We start from the raw sequence: 22,293 nt of genomic DNA on the forward strand, positions 1-22,293 counted from the left end.
GCAGCCTTGGTGCCTCCACTATCTAGTTTTGGAATGGGTATTACTGCCTTTCCCTGGCTCACCTTGTGCCTAATGGATCACACTGCACATTTTCATCCCTCTTCTGACCAGCTACTGGAGACACTGTGGACAAACTTCACCCTTCCCCGATGACACTTTTGGAGCAGCGTGCTCTCAGTGTGGTGCATTGCATAATCATCTAAGTGCCCACATTAGGCGTAGGTGTGTTGGAAGTTCCACGGCCTAGCATGGCTCCGAGTATATCTCTGCTTAATTTTGTGTTGGACCCATAGCCAGGTTTCCGCTTCCACCAGAGAGATGTCAGGCATGAGGTTCGCAACTGAATTGGAAGCCCGGTGGCTTTTTGCCGTACAGCTCAGTTCTCTGCCCTTGAAAGAAAGCCTCCTAGATCCGTCTTCCTGAGGTTGTTTGAAGGGTGAGGAACATTACCCATCCAAAGTAGAAAGCCACTCCTGGTTCTTCAAACTGCAGAGAGAGGGTTGTTCCCAGAGCTGCTTGTCCCTCGATGGTGCTCAGCACGCTTCTGGTATACAGTGCCCTCCAGTGAAAGACGTGATAGACGCGAGGTCCTAGGCCACGTGAGGCATACTAGAGCTAAAGCAGTCCATTGACTAAGGCTTCCAGGACACTGGTGCACCCCCAATTTGGGAGATGGGAAAAAGTGCACCTTACCCCGAGACCAGAGGTTAGGTACTCTTGGAAGTTTACCTACGGAATGCTGTGGGATGGGCTCGTGGTAAAGAATCGCCACCACCTGGTTTCATTCCGGAACACTCACTGTCCCTCACAAAGGAATTTGTGGAGTGAAGCCGAATGGGCAGTGTGTTTTTCAGCCAGCTTTGAAGCAGCAACCAAGTCACTTCCTAAGAGAGGAAAAGCGGCTTTTCCCGACATTTTCTAATTACCACCTTGACCCCACAGCGCCTTTACCAGCACTCTTTGACTTATTCCTGGAGACTTTGGGACACACTGGGCCTTTCCATAATGACACATTGGACATCTGACTACTGCATGCAGGGCAGAGCGTCACCATGTAATCACCTAGCCAGGCCTAGGGTACTTAGGCACGCCAAATTCTTCCCATTGTTACCGGTATTTCTGTACCTTTTCTTACGCTGGGCCAGAAGTCTACTTCCCCTACCTTGTGGACATACAACAGGAATGAGTACCCATGATGTATCTTAGTCTCAGGGAATGTGTCAGTTCAACTCCTTGGCCTTTACCAAGGTAGAGCCGCGCTGAAAGTGGCTGTCCGCTACTGTGTCCCCTGGGCTGTTATAAAGCTGTAGAAAAAGAGGTACGCCAAGAAGGGACACACTTCAGTTCCCTTCCCTCTTCGTAGGAAGAGTTGAGGCCTACTTTCTCTTTCACTTTTTGTTACTTAAAAGACACACTAGGGACTCACGGGACACATGCTCTCTCTCGGAAATGAAATTCAACGCGAGTGTCTTCAGCCTGCAAATACCATATAGGACTTGCACCCCTCGATCGACTCAGTCTTTACGGAGGCGGCTCACACCACACTTTGCAGATGGGAAACTCTGGGGATTCTCATGAGGCTTGGGGTCACGTTCTCTTCACCCTTTGCTAGGGAGGGTCGTCGGATGACCTCCTACCATGCAATGGAGACCTCAAGGCTTCTTACGAGCAAGCTCAATTTTCTTCACGGAGGCATTCCTAGAAGTGACTTAAAGATGTGAAACATGAGTGTTTTTCAGGCAGCCTTGAGGCCTCCACTCTCTAGATTTGAAATGTGGAAACACAGCCCTTTGCAGTCTAGAACTAAAGCACTCCATTGACTCAGGCTTCATGGAAACAGCTGCACACCAAACTTTGCTGATTGGAAAACCTGGACCTTACCTTGAGGGTAGAGGTCAAGTTTAGTTTGCCCATTAACTAAAGTGCGCTTTGGGAGGAGCTAGTAGGAAGGAATTGAGACCACCCTGTCTCTTTTTTTTTTTTTTTTTTTTTTTGCCTTACAATGGTGTGTTAGTTTCTGCTTTATAACAAAGTGAATCAGTTATACATATACATATGATCCCATATCTCTTCCCTCTTTCATCTCACTCCCTCCCACCCTCCCTATCCCACTCCTCCAGGCGGTCACAAAGCGCTGCTCTGATCTCCCTGTGCTATGCGGCTGCTTCCCACTAGCTATCTACCTTATGTTTGGTAGTGTATATATGTCCATGCCTCTCTCTCGCTTTGTCACAGCTTACCATTCCCCCTCCTCATATCCTCAAGTCCATTCTCTAGTAGGTCTGTGTCTTTATTCCTTTCTTACCCCTAGGTTTTTCATGACAGTTTATTTTTTCTTAAGTTCCATACATATGTGTTAGCATATGTTATTTGTCTTTCTCTTTCTGACATACTTCACTCTGTATGACAGACTCTAGGTCCATCCACCTCACTACAAATAACTAAATTTTGTTTCTTTTTATGGCTGAGTGATATTCTGTTGTATATATGTGCCTCATCTTCTTTATCCATTCATCTGTTGATGGACACTTAGGTTGCTTCCATGTCATGGCTGTTGTAAATAGAGCTGCAATGAATATTTTGGTACATGATTCTTTTTGAATTATGGTTTTCTCAGGGTATATGCCCAGTAGTGGGATTGCTGGGTCATATGGTAGTTCTATTTGTAGTTTTTTTAGGAACCTCCATACTGTTCTCCATAGTGGCTGTATCAATTTACATTCCCACCAACAGTGCAAGAGTGTTCCCTTTTCTCCACACTTTGTCCAGCATTTATTGTTTCTAGATTTTTTGATGATGGCCATTCTGACTGGTGTGACATGATATCTCATTGTAGTTTTGATTTACATTTCTCTAATGATTAATGATGTTGAGCATTCTTTCATATGTTTGTTGGCAGTCTGTATATCTTCTTTGGAGAAATGTCTATTTATGTCTTCTGCCCATTCAGGATTGTGTTGTTTGTTATTTTGTTATTGAGCTGCATGAGCTGCTTGTAAATTTTGGAGATTACTCCTTTGTCATTTGCTTCATTTGCAAATATTTTCTCCCATTCTGAGTGTTGTCTTTTGGTCTTGTTTATGGTTTCCTTTGCTGTGCAAAAGCTTTGAAGTTTCATTAGGTCCCATTTGTTTATTTTTGTTTTTATTTCCATTTCTCTAGGAGGTGGGTCAAAAAGGATCTTGCTGTGATTTATGTCATAGAGGTTCTGCCTATGTTTTCCTCTAAGAGTTTGATAGTGTCTCACCTTACATTTAGGTCTTTAATCCATTTTGAGTTTACTTTTGTGTATGGTGTTAGATAGTGTTGTAATTTCATGCTTTTACATGTACCTGTCCAGTTTTCCCAGCACCACTTATTGAAAAGGCTGTCTTTTCTCCACTGTATATTCTTGCCTCCTTTATCAAAGATAAGGTGACTATATGTGCATGGGTTTATCTCTGGGTTCATATGCTGAAAGCCCAGTCTTTAAGAAACTTTGTTTCTCTGGTGTGTAGGACTCATATTCACTTTCTGTATGGGAAAGAAAACTTCACCTGGATTTGAAAGGCCTTCACAATAGATATACCGTTGGAACACAGAGCTTTGCTTAGCTTTCAAAATACCTCCCCAAAGGGCAGTCTCAAGGTCTCTTACACACACAGTGATAGTCCCTTCTTCGCACTTCAAGGATGCCTTCCACCGAGTGAAAAGACTCAGCGCAGAGTCGTTTTTTCTTAAGTACGGCAAGAAATAATGGGCCACATTCCTCACATGAGAAACATGCTTAACGATGCCGTCCTCATGCCTTTGCCTTCTAATAGATTTGGGCGCGCCTGGTTTAGCTCCACAGAGCATGGAAAACACAAAGGCTAGATTAACATGTCTTGGGAGCCAATCACTACATACGGCGCACAAAAGGGATAAATTCCCTTCCCAGAAGGAGCACTGTTAGAGAAAATTTGTGCTGGTGCGAACGATCGCCTGCTGACTAAGGGGATACTTTTCCTTGTATACGTTTAGGGAGGACTTCGCTACTGTTACAGAGTCCAAGCTCGCTTTGCTTGCCGCACAACATGCCAATAAATTGTAGACGAGGCGTTGAGGCAAGGAATACGACTTTATTCAGAAAGCTGGCAGAGTGAGAAGCTTGCAGACTAATGTCTCAAAGTAACCATCTTATCAGGGTTTGGATTCCAGTTTTTATTATAGCCCAGAGAGTGGGAGGAAATGAGGAAGTAAAGTAAAATGGCCTTAAGTTTTGCAAATATCCCCTGGAATGGCCAGCCTCGGGGAGGGGATGTGTTAATTTCTTTCTTGTAGCCATCCACAGGTGGACAGGGTCTGGATGTTTCCCTGAACATAGGCACTTTGGTTTAACATTCAGGCAGAGGGGCAGGGTTCCGCAAGGCAGGCTATTATGTATAAACAGTGTCTTTTTAGTGAACAACCGCAGTGGGAAGCAAATCTTAAAGTAAAATAAACAGATCCTACATGTAGTCAGATTTGGCTCTTCCCTGTTACACTACTATTCTCCATGAGGGATGCATTCTTGAAGAAAGCCTCAACATCACCTACCCCAACTCTAGTGGTTCTAGTCTGTGAAGCAAACCCCTCCCTGCTTCAGGCACTTCGGTTAAGTTCCAGGCATGGAAACCACCCTGTGCTCTCACCCAGCTTGTGAGCAACACAACCATTTCCTAAACGGGAGCCCAGCCTTTCCATGCAGTCGGGCAGGCCATCCCCTCCTATTTGGCTGTGGAACACAGAGCCTCCATCCAGCATTCCACTCGACGTGAGAACTCTTATTTGTTCATGGCTCTCTCACACTGCATGAGGTACTCTAAATCCTCTGTCAATATCCCATTCCCTGAGAGCATCAGGGAGGTGACTCGTCCAGCATAGAAGGAACATGTACTTTTTCCTTATGGGAAAGAAGCCTTAGCCTGTACCTGAAATGCTTTCAATCTGCTTCACCTTTACAACTCAGAGCTTAACGTCCCTGGAATGTACATCTAGAAACAGCAGTATGACAGAGCTCTAAAACAAGATACCACAAGCTTCACCCTTCATGTACCTACCTCTTCCACTCAGTGAAAGAACAGATTCCATCCTTGTCCTATCTTATGTGAATAAACTGGTTAAATTTCATAGGTGAGAAACATGTTTCAATGGGCCCTCTCAAAGGCTTCGCCACCCAATTCCATGGAGTACCTTCGGCATAAGATCACCATCACATAAGAACGGCCAAAGCTAGGTTTAAAATTTTGCCGTACACATTGCTACTGACTATGGTTCACACACCAGTCCTCCTTTCCCTTCACAGAGAGAACCCTGTTAGAAACCTCGTGTGCCAGTTACTTTGTGGCAAAGAGATCTGATGGCAAAGGGGAAACTCGTCATTTTGTACGGGTTACTGGGTACATTGCTTGGATTCACTCGTGTGTACCTGTTTGGAAGAGTGACGCAGAGGCACCTGTACAAACACTCGTGTTACTAGCCTAAGAAATAAAACCTTAGGGGTTTCAGACAGAGGGTGAAGTCCAGGGCATTGCAACTTTGCTGTAGAGAAAAGTGCTCCCATGTAGCTTGTGAGATACATGTGTTTCCTAAATGGGAAACAAGCCTTCCCATACACTCTGAGAGGCTTTACTAATCTTGAGCTTTGGCACACAGTGCTACAGGAGTAGCTTTCCATGAACTGTCAGAAAGATTCCTTTTGCATGTCCCTCCCCCATTACCCTAGATACTCCTAACCCCTCGGGACAAGTTCCCCAGCTGCACGAACAATCAGTCCCTAGAAACCCACATCCCTCTACCTTGCAAGAAGCACATACATTTGCTGTCGGGGAAGGAAGTCTCATCGTTAGCTGAAAGACCAGGAATCCCTTTCACCTTTAGAAGACAGGGGCTAACCTACCATCAGGACCCTCTGGAAAGAGCAATATGCCAGAGCTCCTCAACAATATACCCCATGCTGCCACTTCCAGCACATCTTCCCCTGAGTGAAATCAGGCCATAAGAGTCGTTTCCTGAGGTAAGCAACAACAGTGTCCATTATCTATCTTGAAACACGTTTAACCATGCCATTGCAAAAGCTTTCCCTTCGAGTTGAAGGGAGCACACCTCGTTTAGCTCATCACCACGTGGGATGGTTCATGCTTGATTTACAAGTTAATGGACAGGTCATGCTACCTCTATATAGATGACACTCAAGTGAGAACTTCCTGTCACACAAAGAACACTGAAAGGCTCTGTGCTGGTGACTTGTTAAAAAGATCTTCTGGTGCATGCAGACAATCTTCATGGTATATAGGTGACAGAGGCCTGATTGCTTCCATTCTCATGTGGTTGTTTCTCCAACAGGTTTCAAAGCAGCCTATGCCAGCACTAGTGGTACTAGTCTGTGAAATGGTTATTGGACTGCTTAGAGTGCTCAGGTTGAAGACAGGGAGACATTCCAGACAGGGAAACAACCCCATGCCTAAAAGTTGTCTCATCCCAGCTTGTGAGAAACAGAACCATTTTCTAAACGTGATACTAGACTTTCCATGTCCTCTGATAAAGCTTCACTTCTCTCCATCCTCCAACCCGGAGAGAGCTCCACAGAGCTACTGGTAATATATACAATGGTAAGGGTGTGGGTCTCTCCCCCATTTAATGAGCTCCTTCACCTGTTTGGTATGTGACAAGTTCCATGCCCTGAAAGCCCAATCTCTTTGAAACTTTGTTCCTCTGGCTTGTAGGACACACATACATTTTCTCTGTGTGAAAAAAGCCTTAACCTGTATTTGAAAGGCTTTTACATCCAATTCACCTTTCAAACACAGAGCTTCACTTGGCTTTCAAATACCTCTACAAAATGCAGTATCAGAGATCTCTTAAAGATACTGTAATACTTCCTGCTTCACACTTCATGGACACCTTCCACTTAGTGAATGGACATACTGTGGAGTAGTTTTTTTCTTATGTACCATAAGAAACACTCCTTACAGGAGACGCATGCTTAGCAATACCATCTACAAATCTTTAACTTCCAGTGGTTGTTGGCTCACGTTATTTAGCTCAACAGCACACTGGTAGTACAAGTGTCAGATTTACAGCTTTTGGGATCAAATCACTTCATACATCATAGAAAATGTTTAAATTCCCTTCACAAAAGGAACACTATTAGAGAAACTTTGTGTTTGTGGTATGTTGAAAGATCTTCTGCTGACTAAGGGGAAACTGTTGTATACATTTTTTTTTTGATGTGGACCATTTTTAGTCTTTATTGAATTTGTTACAATATTGCTTCTGTTTTTTATGTTTGGGGTTTTGGGCTGTGAGGGATGTGAGATCTTAGCTCCCCATCCAGGGATTGAATCTGTACCCCCTGCATTGTAAGACAAAGTCTTAACCACCGGACTGCCAGGGAAGTCCCTCGTTGTATACATTTTAATGAGGACTTTGCTACTACTATCCGTTAGCGACTCATTCTTGAAAAAAGACTCAACGTAGCTTACCCCAACTCTAGTGGTACTAGTCTGTGAAGTAACCCACGACCTGCTTCAGGTCCTTGGGTTAAGTCCCAGACATGGAAACAACCCTGTGCTCTCATCCATCTTGTGATAAACACTTTCATTTCCTAAAAGGGAAACCAGCCTTTCCATGCACTCTAGCAGGCCATTCCCTCCTATTTGGCCGTTGAACACAGAGCAACCATCCATCATTCCAATTGACGTGGGAAAGCTTTTTTTCCAAAGACTTCTCAGTTGGAAGGTGAGCTCTTCTTGCCTGGAAGTCTGTTTCTTTTGTATTTCTTGATAACATTTTCACATAAGAGACCCTTAAAAGGTCATTGGATTTAATTACAAATACTATGATTTACTATATTAGAGGACTATATCAGAAGTCAATATTCTAAAAACTTACTGCCCCCACCTAAACTTATTTTAGGAACGCTTTTTTAGCTCTTCAAAAGTAACAACCCCAACTTCCTATACATAAACAGAGAGACTATACAACTATAATCAAGATGATTCCTAGGCAGGTAATGGCAGAGGAACTTTTATCATATTAACTGTTCCACAGATTGTTTAACTTAAAAAGAAAAAAAAGCGCTTCCCTGGTGGCGCAGTGGTTGGGAGTCCGCCTGCCGATGCAGGGGACACGGGTTCGTGCCCTGGTCCGGGAGGATCCCACATGCTGCGGAGCGGCTGGGCCCGTGAGCCATGGCCGCTGAGCCTGCGCGTCCGGAGCCTGTGCTCCGCAACGGGAGGGGCCGCGACAGTGAGAGGCCCGCATACCACAAAAAAAAAAAAAAAAAAAAAAAAAGTCTATTTAAAGGCCCTGAAGAACAAACAAAAGGAGTCAAGAACTGGACAGGATTTAATCACTGAAAGATCTCACTGGGTGCTATCCACATTTATAATGACTTTTCCCCTGAGGACACACCCTAGTCAGAAAACTGCAATATCATTGATTTGAGGTGTGAGAGAATGCAGTTTAGGGCTGTTAGAGTAGTTATAAATTAAGAAGGGAAATCCCAAGAAGGAGGGAGTCAAAGAGGAGAAACTCCCAAATCTGTGTGTAAGTCCTCAGCTGATCTCTGAGATGCATATAAGCAGCGGAAACTCCAAGAAGCCCAGTGGAAAGCAAGAGCTGGAAGTCTGAAAACAGAGCAGGGATCTCTTCTCCTTAACAGAAGGGATCAAAATTTGGGATTTCAGTCCTGCCAAGTTAAAAGTGTTTCGCAAACACTTTGAGCTTTCTACAGACCTGGACTAGAAGAAATACAAGCCTCCACATGTTCAAGATGATCAGCCAGTAATTTAACTGCCTTCCACTATTATTAGAATGAAGATAGTCATCCAGGTTAATGATGGGCACTTATTATACTTAAAAATATTATTCAGTTCTATTATTTCAAGAAGACTTATAAAGTGTGAAAAGAATCTAAAAAAGAATGAATATATGTATAACTGAATCATTTTTCTGTACACCTGAAACTAACACAACATGGTAAATCAAGTATACACCAATACAATTTAAAAAAAAAAAAAGAAGACTTACAAAGCATAGAATTGGTAGGTGGTAGACAGGGTAAAATGGCTACTAGCACAGAGTGAATGAAAGAAAAAAGCCACTGGCACCCAGTCTAGAGTAAGAGAATGTGTTAAACAGACATAATAAGCTTTAAAATATTATAAAACATGAATTTATTTACAAACAAAATGAAACTATAATATTTGAACAAACTTTTTAAAAACGTCTATCTTTCATTCTTATAAAGAACAGGATTACTTAAAAATCAGTTTTAAATGACATGAACCACAACATAATTTTAGAAGTAAAAAACATTTTACAGAATGGTATCTGACAAAAACAAAACTTAAAAGCATCTAGAATATATATTGATAGAGTTTTTTAAAAGATCAAACTTTTCCAGTCACATTGTTTTGAAAAATTCCGAAGTATGCCATGTTTAACCAACAGTTTGCTTCCAAATAGGAGTCTCCTTGGAGAAACTAAGTATCAATTTTCAAACAACTATGCTCCCCCATTTGGTTGCTGGAATCATTCCGATTAAAACACAGATCTTTACTTCAATGTAAATTAATATGGCTAAAGACGCCAATCCTGAGTTGTTTTCTTTTTTCTCCATTAAATTCACTAGTACACATACATATCACTTTGAAGCACCATCAAAAAGAGAAATGGAAGACACAATAGCAGATGGAAGATTATCTGCCTCTGGAAGAGCCAAAATTAACGCAGACTTCATTTTCCTGATCTATAAAGGAGTATAACCACATCCTCCATGATTATTTCTCTTTCTAAAATGCTACATATTTGAAGGCAGACTTTGTGCCCTTCCTCCTGTCCCCTACATCCCCCCACCAATTGATAGTAATTAACATGGATTCTGGAGTCGGCTTGCCCAGGTTTGAATCCCAGCTCAGCCAGTTATTTTGTGATCTTGGACAAAATACTTAAACTCTACTCAGTTTCCTAATGTGTAGAGTGGGGATATTAACAACAGTACTGATCCACAGAGTTGTTATGAGGCATAAACAAGATAATGTGGGTAAAGCACTTAAAACAGTGACTGATACAATGTATATAAGTTTTCAAATCTGTCTTCACCATCATTCACTGCTTATGGGAAGAGATCTTGACTATGCCATATGAAGAAAAGAATGTCATATGGGAAGATATATTAGTATTAGTATTAGTATTAGTATTCATATATTTGGTGATTTATATGAATACAAATATATGAATACAAAACACAAAAATTACTTTTTAAACATTTACCTTAGCTTCATACAATTCGGGAAACATTTTAAAAAATATTTTAATAAACAGACATGGATGCTATAAAATACTTTGTGGACCAAAACTTAAAACTCTAGAGAAAAGTTAACTCAGACAATAAGTTTAAATACAAAAACACCTGGAAATGTAGCACAGTATCACCACCTAGTGGATACTGCATTAAAAAATCTTACAGATGGTGCTTGCCCTGCTTATTTGTAAGGCGAAAAGCCTTTTCAAATAAAAGCACATTCTGTTTACGAATGTAACGGGTATTACAAAATAGAAAATAAATTATTTTAATAGCAGTACTGTCCAGCACTATAGCTAAAATACCTCATACTAAGTCTGTATCTCGAATTTGTTTCTAAAACAAGGGAACAGAGTTAAAAGTAGTTTTTTTTTTCAGAAATTTAAAATGTCAGTCACCATACAAGCCACCAGATATACTTCACCATGACTTCGCAATTAATGCAGAAAATATTACCCATAAAAAACTTAGGAATTTCAAACCACAGTGTTGTAAGGTATCTTAAAAAGCCATTTTATTCTACCTACTTGCTATCTGAATCTCTTCTGAAGCATCCTTGATAAACAGAATCTTGGCTCCAGAAAGTATAGGTAAACTTACTTTTTTTCTGGGCCCGTTCCCCTGCAGAGACTAAACAATTAGAAAATGTATGTTTTTCATGAGTTGAAATCTGTTGGCCTTTGATTTACAGGTGTGAATAGTCCAATCCTTCCAAAGAATTATTCCTCAACTATGAGATCTTACAAAGTTATGGGATCTCTGCTCTTCCAAGTTAAACATCTATATATTCTTTTAGCTATTTCTCTTCAACAGAACTATAAACACTCATCATCTGTTCATGCTCCTTTAAACAGTTCTATCATTTCTAAAAATGACTGCATCCAATATAAAAAATAATATGCCATGAATGGTCTGGCTATTGAAGAGCAAGGACAGATTACCACCTCTCTCTCCATATTCTACTTCTCTTAAGGAAAAACTTTCATGGTGAGGCAGAGTAGCAGCCAAAAACTCAAGGCTTGGAAGTCAGACCAATCTGTGTTATTAAGTAGTTGACTGATGCAAGTTACCTGATGTGTTTGACTTTTAGTTTCTCCAGCAGTCAAACAGAAATCAACATCTGCCTCATATAAATAAGATCAAATGAGACAGCATTTGTAAATCAGCCAGTATAATGCCTAGCACACTATAGGTGTTCAATAAATAATAGCAATTATCATTATTACTTTTCCTCCCTCTTCTTCATTTTGCATATGCCATACACACACATATATGGTTCAACTGAACTGAAATGACTTAAGTTTCAGTGAAAAATCAATGCAATGTGTAATATTTTTCTCATCAGAAAAATACAGTATCTCTATTGGTCTGACGGTGGTGCAGAGTTCAAATTAAAGTAATATTAAATTCAACAAATGCTCATTTTTTTAAAAGCACAATATAAGGATATTTTGGATTACTTCACTGTGACAAAATTTCTTATCCTAGAAATAATTTCCAAATAGTAAAGAATTTAGTGTTGGATTTAGGAATATGTGTTAACAAATATATCCTCCATTTATCCATTTTTTATAATTTTCTCAGCTATACAGGTTTTAGTATATTGGAAATGTTGTCTTGTTGTCAACATTTAAATACATTAAAAAGTACCCTAAATAACAGTTATCCCTAAAGTAGCAAAATTCAGCATAAGCAAAACAACATAAACTATTCATAATTGGTTGAAATCTCTTTGCCCTTAAAAGTTTGATAATGATCAAGAATTCTGCTGCTATTATAATGGTAGATAGTAACTTATTTTTCTTATTTTAAATAAACAGCAATAGTTTTGAAATCACATCCTATTAGAAAAACAACACATATTTTCAAGTAAATACATGTGTAAGTATTAAACACTAGAGTAAATTAAAAATTTTAAAACTAGGTCAGGAAACTTAGGCACAAAAGGGTTAGAATGTCTCATTATCAAATATGTGATTTATTTCCTGAAATTAGTTTATGGTTATATATCATACTTCTTCTAGGATGTTCACTTCATTCCATACTAAAAAAACTTCATTCAGCATACATTTACTCAATATTTATTATATGACATATTTATGAACTTTATGGATATACAGCAGGGGTTGAGTTCTTTTTGAAATAAGGCTAGATGGCACTGACTTAAGACAAATACTATTCTCATTTGAAGGGAGGACCAAAGGTTAAACCACTTGCTTTATCGATTCCAAAACCACAATCAAATACAGAACTCCTATGCTTTTTCTAGTCCATGGTTAAGTCATATTTAAATTTCCATTAAAAAAACTTATTCATATTATTTGCATGATGCTTCTTTCTTCTTTTTAACAAAATTCTAATTATTTTTAAAATAATAAATGCTCTCTAACCTAATGAACTTGAATTGATTTCTTTATAGAAATATTTTACTTGAAAGTGAGCCTAAAGTAATAGTCCACTATTTAGAGGGTACAGATAAAAATTGCGTATCTCTTTTCTTTTCCTTTCCTGGTCGTCAAACAATTATAAAGAAAAAGAAATGTCAAGCCCAGTGGCGGTTGAATTCAAACTAGAAATACACTATATTATTTATTTATTAGAAATAAACTGAATTAAGCCATTTTTATTAAGGTATGTTGTGACAGGCTAAGCACATTCCTGAAATAACTCTAAGAAGAAGGAGGAAGAGACCAGAAAGCTAACATAATTTCTCTTGCCAAAATGACATGCTATGCTTAAACTGAGAAATGACTGTATCAATATTTCCAAATAATTTACATACATAGATGCATTAGAAAAGATTTCTAGGTATCCACTAAAAGAAAATATAAATGTGAGGAAACACAACACATTGGAACCTTCCTAATGCTATATAGAGATAATACTCTGTATCTACAGAATTTCATACAAGGTAGAAAAAGTCCAAAAAGATATATTACTGGGCCTAAAAAACTTACGGACCAAATCTTTTTATGATATTCTTTAAAATAACCCCATTTAGGGCTTCCCTGGTGGCGCAGTGGTTGAGAGTTCGCCTGCCGATGCAGGGAACACGGGTTCATGCCCCGGTCCGGGAAGATCCCACATGCCGCGGAGCGGCTGGGCCCGTGAGCCATGGCCGCTGAGCCTGTGCGTCCGGAGCCTGTGCTCCGCAACGGGGGAGGCCACAACAGTGAGAGGCCCGCGTACCGCAAAAAACAAAAAACAAAAAAACCCCCAAAACCCATTTACAGACTTTAATAACAATAACTGCAAGGCCCTACAGGGTCTCTAGCTTATCAACACTTTTTTTTTTTTAAGAATTACCTTCTAATCATTAAGTCTAATTTTTTAAAAAATAATATCAAACATATCTATTTGGTAACTCTTGAAAAAGAGTCAAAACACATATAACTTCAGGATGTTTCTAAAAGCAGCTCTGTAGAGCACCTTTTAATTCACAGCATTCCAAAAGATCTCTTAAAAGGGCAGGGACTCAACACTTAAAAATGAATTAGAACAATGATTCCTTTAATACATGGAGTAGAATAGTTTCCTCCTTCTTGCCAGACTAGAGAGAAAAAGGTTTTTTTTTTGTCTCAGAAATATGCCTAAAAAACAAAAGCCTTGCACCAATGGCATCAGATAAGAAATTTCTTTTTCCTAAATTGCACATTTGGGGGAGAATTTTGACTTCATATCTCCATTATAAAATAATTATTTGAGTGTGCTTTCTTGTCTAATTAAAAAAAAAGTTTCGGTAAAAACATTTGTCCTACAGTCACTGTTATAACTAAAGAGTCAATCTACTTTCTAAGCACTAAATAGAGTACAGCTTGGCCCCAAAGAGTGTGTAAAACCAGACTTTGCATTTATTACTCAAGACTACACTTGTATTTTCACCTGTGCATAATTTTATATTGCAAATGAACAGTACCTTCCAAATCCACTCATTATTTAAAACCCAGAGAAAGCATAATCCAACACTTAAGACAGTTCACACAGTTATTGAAAAGTTTACAAATGTAAAACTGGATTAAAAAATGAATTCTAGTTACAGTTCTAAGTTTACATGTCAATGTTAGCATATCCAAATAATACTTCTCTGTTAGGGAATGACAACCCAATGAATGTACTCCAAATAGCAGACACAGAATCCAAAATTAATCCCACCAAATCCTACCCAAGCATTTGTTCCCTAATCTACAAAATAAGACTAGATCAAATAATTTCTAAACTTCCTTTAAATTCTAACGTTTTTTGGATAATGGAATCAAATACCAGTTACTTTTAGTTTTATAATTATGTGACCCTGCAAGTCACTTGTTTTTAACCTCTCTGAAAAGATGCAATTTTATTTAAAATATCTCATCAAAAATTTATTTCCTACAAGTTTTATGAAATTTATTGTAAAACCTCCTTTGGTAACTTTGGTGGGTTAAAAAGTGCCCCACAAAAAGATAGGTCAACTTGGAACCTGTAAATATGACCTTATATGGAAAAAGAGTCTTTGTAGACATAATTAAGTTAAAGATCTGAACACACAATTATCCTGGATTAGGGTGGGCCCTAAATCCACAGACATTGTCCTTGTAAGAGAAAGAAGATGGGAGGAAGGCCATGTGAAGACAAAGGCAGATACTGGAGTGATACATCTATAAACCAAGGAACACCATGGACTGCAGAAGGTAGGAGAGAAGCATGGAATGGATTCTCTTTTACAGCCTCCAAAAGCAACCAACACTGCTGACATCTTAATTTTAGGCTTCCAGCCTCCAGAATTCTGAAATTTTTTTTAAGCCACCAAACTTGTGGTAATTTGTTACGGCAGCCAAAGGAAACTGATAAAGTAGTGTATTTCAGAAAGAAAAGCCCTTTTAAAAGGTATTATTATCAATACAATTTATCTTTGCTCATGATATATTTCATATTAGGAACGGTGAAAGGACTTCATCATTTCTAGATTTTTAATAAAAATCAACAATTTGATTCCTAGATAAACACAGAAAAGCCTCTATTTTACAACATTTACTATCTATGTGAGTCTATTTTACCTTATGATTGAAATTATATTTACTAAAATGCTAAACAACTTTTCAATCAATAATATTACCTAATCATTTGTAAATATTTTTCAAAGACTTTGCTACTTTTTCTGAAGAGAATTAATAAATAAACTTGTATACAAAAAAGTTTCCAAGCTTTTTGAGTGGCCAACAGTATCAAAGAAATATCATGAGATAGCTATGAATAATTTTACTTTCCCATCATTATTCAGGCTTATGGAGCAAGTCTTAAACTTTTCTCAGTTCTTTACCATTTAACTTCCTTGGGTCATAGATAGATAGATAGATATACATATATATATATATACGTATATATATATATACATATTTCACATATATATATTTAAAATACATATTTCTGATATTTAAAGCACAAAAAATCTGATGTGATCTGCGGATCACCATGGTGCCTAAAAGAAATTTAAAAATTTCTACGTAGTTTTCATTATGGAAATAGTCTAAATAATAAGTCTATTTTTAGAGTTCAAGATGTTTCTGATATTACCACATAAACCTCTGAATGTCCTGACTATTTGGCCACTGAAAAGTTTTATTCAGAAAGATATAAAAAGTTAGGAAATTCACAACTGCATAGCAACCCAGCTCACAAACAAGTCTGGATGTAGGTGGCAGAGGTATGTTAAGCCTATAAATAACATAGGGTAAAATGAAGTAACGAAATTCTAGCAGTTTCTGAGGTACTATAACGGTGAATAAGCATATGAAAAACATTAAATTCCAGAATATCGACTTTGATTTCAATGAGTCAGCGATACTCCAACCGGCAAATATATAAACTGGAACTAACAAATATTTCACAATTTCATATCTTTGAAAAACTCTTTTCCACACATAGAATGTATAATGTCTATTATCTGCTAGCAAGTATTTATGAGCATAAGTAAATTTCCAAACTAAAAATATGGAGACTAAAGTAATCACAAAAAACTGAATTCTCCGTTTCCAAACTAAGCAAAGAAAAGACCTGATTTTCTTAAGAGACAGTAGGTGAGGAAAGGAAAAAAAGAGAGTAAAAGAGAAAAAGTAGAATAGCTGAGGAAAGTGTAGGCAGGCTTCATGACTACTCCGGTCACCAATAACAATTCCACCATTAACTACCACAAAAGCACAAAACAGAAACATTAGAAGGATGTAGGGCCAAGTCAAAAGGAAAAGCATACTCAAGTTCTTAAAGGACATGGAATAAGCCAAAAGGAACTGAAGAATTTTCCTGAATTCTGAAAATGGTCCTTTAATAGAGGGAAGCTTCTCTTCTTTCTTCTTTTGTAGCTCGGTTTTCCAAGCTTCAGTCAACTTTTGTGCAATGACGTTTCCTGCGCAGAAGATAGCCCAGATGATATTTGTTTGACGAAACATGAAGCCACAAAATCCAAGCAAGGCTGAAGTTTTATGATTTCCATAAAGACACATCAAGTAGGCAAAAAGAGTAAAAAACATGGATCCTGCTTCTGTATAATAAAGGAAGTTAAAAAAATAGAGTGTGGGAAATACTGCTAATGTTAATGTTGACAAGATTCTCTGGATACTTGAGGCAGCCTACAAGAAGAGAAAACATAGTTCACAATAAAACAAATAGGCTGTTTCTGCTGAGCTAATGAACTAAAAAACAAAAAACTGCCTGATTCTTATTCAAAAAAAATATTCAACATTAATGTTATTTCTGGCTTTGCAAAAACACAGTATGTATTTATAAGGGCACTTTCTGATACTTTTTAGTTACACCTAGCAGTTTGGAAAGCAGTAAGACAATACATGTGTGTATCAAAGCCTACAATACTTTGAATCATTCAACAAATAGTTAAGGAGTTATTGTGTGCAAGACAATGACCTCAGTTCTATGGGGAACATGGAGACAAATGGAACACAGTGCAGGTGGTTCCATTTCAGTGAGCTTATCTTCGTGCCTTCCATAAGCATTCACTTAGCCATCATCACCAATTTCTTTTAAAGATATCCCTTCAAAACTGTGCACTAGAGAGAATATAAATATGTATATAACATTTATACCACTATACACAATGATCTTACTATTTCATGATGAAATTACAGGGATCTTCCTGAAAATAGTGGGCCTAGTCTAAAGTTTTAGACATCTTCTTTTGGGCTGATAGTCTCAGGTAGAATTTGAAAGTATTCTTATCTCCTTGAATTCTATCATCCAGTTAATCTGAATCACCAAGCCAAACCATGCCACTACCTTGATTAAAATTAAGGGCTGTCCATCACCTATTAGATAAAGTTTAAAATGCTTTCCATGACATAAAAATATATTTGTGACTTCTCCCCTACCTTCTTCTACAGACTTCTGCAGCCTCATGTCCCTGTACTTTATAATCTTATAATTCCAAATAGCAATTCCCTGCATCTTGTTGTTTTTTTTTTTTTTTTTTTTTTTTTTTTTTTGCGTACGCGGGCCTCTCACTGTTGTGGCCTCTCCCCTTGCAGAGCACAGGCTCCGGACGCGCAGGCTCAGCGGCCATGGCTCACGGGCCCAGCCGCTCCGCGGCATGTGGGATCCTCCCGGACCGGGGCACGAACCCGCGTCCCCTGCATCGGCAGGCGGACTCTCAACCACTGCGCCACCAGGGAAGCCCCCTGCATCTTGTTGTTTAATGCCTTTCTACTTTTGCTTATGCTGTTAATCCTGTCAGGATTCATTCCCATCCTACAGTCCTATCTGTCATCAAGATTCAGCTCAGGTACCATCTTCTCTGTGAAGCCTTATCCAATGCCACCCACACCTCTCCCTCCCAGTCAGGGTGCAACAAGTGCTCCTCTGCTCCTTCTCTGTATCCTCATAGCGTTTTATAGCTATTGCTCTCTCATAATTTACACTATTGAAATCATCTCTTTAAGCTAAAAGTAACTATTATAATTAATATTTATTGATTCCTTACTATATACCAGGCAATATTCTAAGCACCTTCCATTTATTAAGCTCTTCTACTCTTTAGAACAGTCCTATGAGGTACAGTCTATATTTTTCCTATTTAACTGACGAAAACAAGGAGTCACTAAGGGGTAACCTGCAAAGTAACACAATTAGTAAGTGGATAGAATTCAAACCCAGGTAATCCACCTCCAAGGCCTGCATTCTTAAATCATAAAAAATTGCTTGGGGGCTTCCCTAGTGGCGCAGTGGTTGAGAGTCCGCCTGCCGATGCAGGGGACTCGGGTTCGTGCCCCGGTCTGGGAAGATCCCACATGCCGCGGAGCGGCTGGACCCGTGAGCCACGGCCGCTGAGCCTGAGTGTCCGGAGTCTGTGCTCCGCAACGGGATAGGCCACAACAGTGAGAGGCGTGCGTATCGCAAAAAAAAAAATAAATAAAAAATAAAAAAAAATTGCTTGGTAACCTCTGTTTCCCCTAATGAAGATATAAGTTTTATAAGAAAAAGACTGTGTCATTTACCTCTGTAATCTCAGCGCTTAGCATACTGAGATATTTACTGAACTGGTTTAATTCATGAAAATTTATAGATTTTATAAATAAATAAGAGTAATTCAAGTATTTAAACACAAGTATCTTCTAAAATGCGGGTAGGGGACTTGCTTTATCTTTACAAAAGATACACAAATATTAAATGTTAAATACATTTTTCACCAAATTTCATAAAACAAATTCACCATAATTGTGGAATTGACTGTACATAAACTTAAATATAATAAATTATTTTGAAAACAAACCTTGTGCCTGGGTTGCACCTTGTGGAGAAGCAAATATAGTAAATAGAAGTTGCCAACACTGAAGAGAAGATTAACAAATCTGAGCATTCCAATGGAGCAGACAACGTGTTCTGACCATCCGAAGATCCAACTGGCAGGTTTGACCACTCCAACTGACAGCAGGTATAAGCCAGGTAATGTAGTAATCATGGGGTCCCACTTAAAAAAAAAGGTCAATGAAGCAAAGCAAGAGGTAATACTGATAGGACTGACACAGAGATGTCATCTTTACCAATAATCAGGCATTTTGGGAAGTTATCCTAAGTCACAGTTAAATGAGCAAATCAGATGCCTCCTCTAAAGAAAAGTTTATCTTATGTTTTGTCCCTGTACCTGCTTTGTGATTGTTAAGGTACAAGCAACCAGCAGACAACAACTTAAACTCAGTTTCTATTTTCCAAGATATACTCTTTGGAGGGCCTGTAATTTGGTGATTGAATTGCAAATGCTCCAGTTTTAAAAAGCCTGGAATCACCCTCTGGAACTCGGATGGGTTTAGAGAAAAAAATGTTTAAAGAGATTAAAGCACAGGATCCATAATGACAACTACAATGTAGAGAGCCATGAATTGTGCTAAATCCTCTGTATATAATCCTGCAACAAGCTCTATAGTAGATACAATTTTACTGTCATTTTCAGATGAGTAACCTGAAACTCAGAAAATTTCCAAGCGACATGACTAGTAAATAACAGTGCCAAGATTTAAAATCAGGTCTTCTCTAACTATAGACTTTATATTTCTAACCACTACTCTACAATGACTTTACCAGAAGAGAAGGATATGTCTGTTTTTGTACCCATATCTACACAACTATGTAGCCAAATATATACTCAAACATGCTGGCACTTCACTGGTTGCCAGTTTATCTAGTTAACAGAAGGTTGCTAAAAACACCAAGGATGGAATTAATGTAACTTGTCACTTCTTAGTAGCTGAAGATTCCCCCCTCCCCCTCCTATCCGACTCCCAAAATACACAGTGAGATGCTTGACAGGTGAGCTAAAGTGAAATTTTCTGACATTTCCTAGAAGCAATCCAATGCCTCTAATCCCGGGACTGGCAAAGAAAAACTAGGATAGCTTTCATCATTAGCCAAAAAGAGGGGCAGTAACTCAGTTCCCCATTAGTTAATCTCCCAGAGCTTTTCTTGCTAGGAGACAGATCTGCTGTTTATTCATTCATTTAGCAAATATTTTACAGATCTCAGAGACAGGAACAAAAGATTACCCAGTTCCTTTCCTGTTTGGAGTGGAGGGAGCTAAGGATAAAGGTAGGAGAAATTAGAACTGGGGCCAGCTCTTCCCTTTCTAGCCTGTCCGAGGGTGCAGACAGGTTGAGGATCCCACCTGCGAGAGGGAGAAATGGCCCTCACAGTAGCGCTGTGCCTGCGGCAGGTGGAAGATCTCGTCCATGTAGGGCTCTCGCAGCGCCCGGCTGAAAGCAGAGAAAAGGAGGCAGGACACTAAAAAGGTACAGCTCAGGGCTGCCGAGAAATAGTAACCCTCCAGCTGCGCCATTCCTGCCCGCATAGCCAAGAATCTAGTCCTGGAAAATATGTGCTGGATTCTCAGGTCCCCAAAGTCGAGCTTGACATTCGGGCTCGAAATGGGCGCGCAAGGAGGGACTGGCCGGAGGGAACTGAGCATAGCCGGAAGGCAAAGGATGCTGGGAAGAGCGGACCCTGAGCTTCCGGAAGGGTCGGGCCACTGTTTTCCGAACGAGGAGTTTAGGTAACGCACCGGACCGTTGCCCTGTCAATCACGTTGCGCAGGGCGCACTGAGTGGTCAGAGCAGCCGGAAGGGGCAGACCTCGGGGTATCTGAGGGCGCTGGAGTTGCGCAGCTTGTTGCTTTGAAATGAAAGCAGCTGCTTATCCTGAAGGTCTTTGTTGGCTTTTTTCCTGCTGGTCCCATTTCTCACCAGAAGGTGGCGGCATTTCCACACGTTTGCAATCTCCAAGCTCTAAAAATTTGCACATTCCCCCGCCCAGGTTATTTTTTTCTCTCAAGTGATCTGAATTACTAAAACATTCAGTTCCAAGGCATTTGATTTCATCAACTTTGGAGGGTGGGAGGGGGAGCGTTGGTTGTGGAAGTTTCAGATTAAAACTTGAAGGTCCAGAGAGACCCTTTACTGATGAATGAACTTTACTAAGTCATTTTTAGATTAAAAGAGAGCTCTTTCAAAATGTCGGTACTCTGAACGAGGATTTATTTACATCATCACTCATAGTGCATTCGGATAGGCAGATCACAGTACTCTACGGGAGGTGAGGAAAGCAGTATTTTAGAAATTGGTGTGTTTTAGTTAAGGAAGGCGTCTCTGTGCCTGTAAGTTTGATTGTTCTTAACATCTCTATTGCAGCGTTCTGTTTTTCCTACTAAATAATAAGCATGAGCATCTTAATGGTTGGCACTATGTATCATTTATATTTGTAGTCCCCAGAATGGCTTTCATATATTAGACACTTAAATTCGAAGACTTTTATAGTTTGCGTTGACTTCCCACAATTCCAATATTGGGGGTTGGAGGCTGGAGGTGAGAGAAAGTATTTGAAGAATGCTGGAGATAAATTATGTTTTGTAATTTTACCTTGTGCTAGCAGGCAATGTTTTGTAGAAAAATGATCTCTTGGATAACCTCAGTCACTGTTGTCTTTGGTGGGAATAAATAAAAAATGAGTCAGGATATTTTTAGAGTTGCAAACCTCAGGGTTTTCAGTTCAACTCTTTCTCTGGGTCAAAGTTAATTCACACTCTCCAATTTAAGAAACTTTCTCAAATTAAGCTGACTGCCTCTCTATTCAGTCTCTGCAATTTCCTTATTAATAAGAGGGGTATGAAGTGAATATGTGGTGGAATAAGAACATGTATAAACCACTGGAATAAAATCATGTCAGGATCCTACTGTGATACATAGTTTTGTTTCCCCTATTCTCTCCCATTTTATTATTTAGTCCATGCTGTACTTAATCTATTTGAAATCATGTTCAGATGATCTAGGCTTCAAGAGGTTGATATGATCTACAAGTAACTGACTCCAGAACCCATGACTTTCTCAATTATGATATACATACTGTAGGGGCAGAAAAATATCTTTTTCCTCTGCTCTTGTTACTGAACTCAGGTCTGGCTGCTTGCAGCCCCAAATCAATACTTGAGAGAAGACAAACGCTGGTAGAAAGGAAAGCTG

The 22,293-nt window shown here is 39.2% G+C and overlaps 1 protein-coding gene across 2 annotated transcripts; it reads right to left on the reverse strand.

Moving 5' to 3' along the window:
• Positions 1-12,887: 12,887 nt before the first annotated feature.
• ALG10 (ALG10 alpha-1,2-glucosyltransferase) lies at positions 12,888-20,727 on the reverse strand. Of its 2 annotated transcripts, none has more exons than XM_060165140.1 (3): positions 20,448-20,727; positions 19,062-19,259; positions 12,888-16,911 (listed from the first exon to the last, which is right to left on the reverse strand). In XM_060165140.1, the coding sequence occupies exons 1-3, from the start codon at positions 20,628-20,630 to the stop codon at positions 15,856-15,858; spliced, it is 1,437 nt and encodes a 478-aa protein (XP_060021123.1). In that variant the 5' UTR covers positions 20,631-20,727; the 3' UTR covers positions 12,888-15,855. The 2 variants fall into 2 exon arrangements, with proteins under 2 accessions (XP_060021123.1, XP_060021124.1); XM_060165141.1 differs by having other exon boundaries at positions 20,474-20,594.
• Between the last annotated feature and the right edge of the window lie 1,566 nt (positions 20,728-22,293).

Source organism: Lagenorhynchus albirostris, chromosome 11 (assembly GCF_949774975.1).
Source record: "Lagenorhynchus albirostris chromosome 11, mLagAlb1.1, whole genome shotgun sequence".
Taxonomy (NCBI): domain Eukaryota; kingdom Metazoa; phylum Chordata; class Mammalia; order Artiodactyla; family Delphinidae; genus Lagenorhynchus; species Lagenorhynchus albirostris.

Coding starts and splice junctions, on each gene's coding strand:
- ALG10 (XM_060165140.1), bottom strand. CDS start 20,630: ATGCGGGCAGGAATGGCGCAGCTGGAGGGTTACTATTTCTCGGCAGCC. Junction 19,260..20,447: donor GCCATTTCTCCCTCTCGCAG/GTGGGATCCTCA, acceptor TTTTTTTTTAAG/TGGGACCCCATGATTACTAC. Junction 16,912..19,061: donor AGGTGCAACCCAGGCACAAG/GTTTGTTTTCAA, acceptor CTCTTCTTGTAG/GCTGCCTCAAGTATCCAGAG.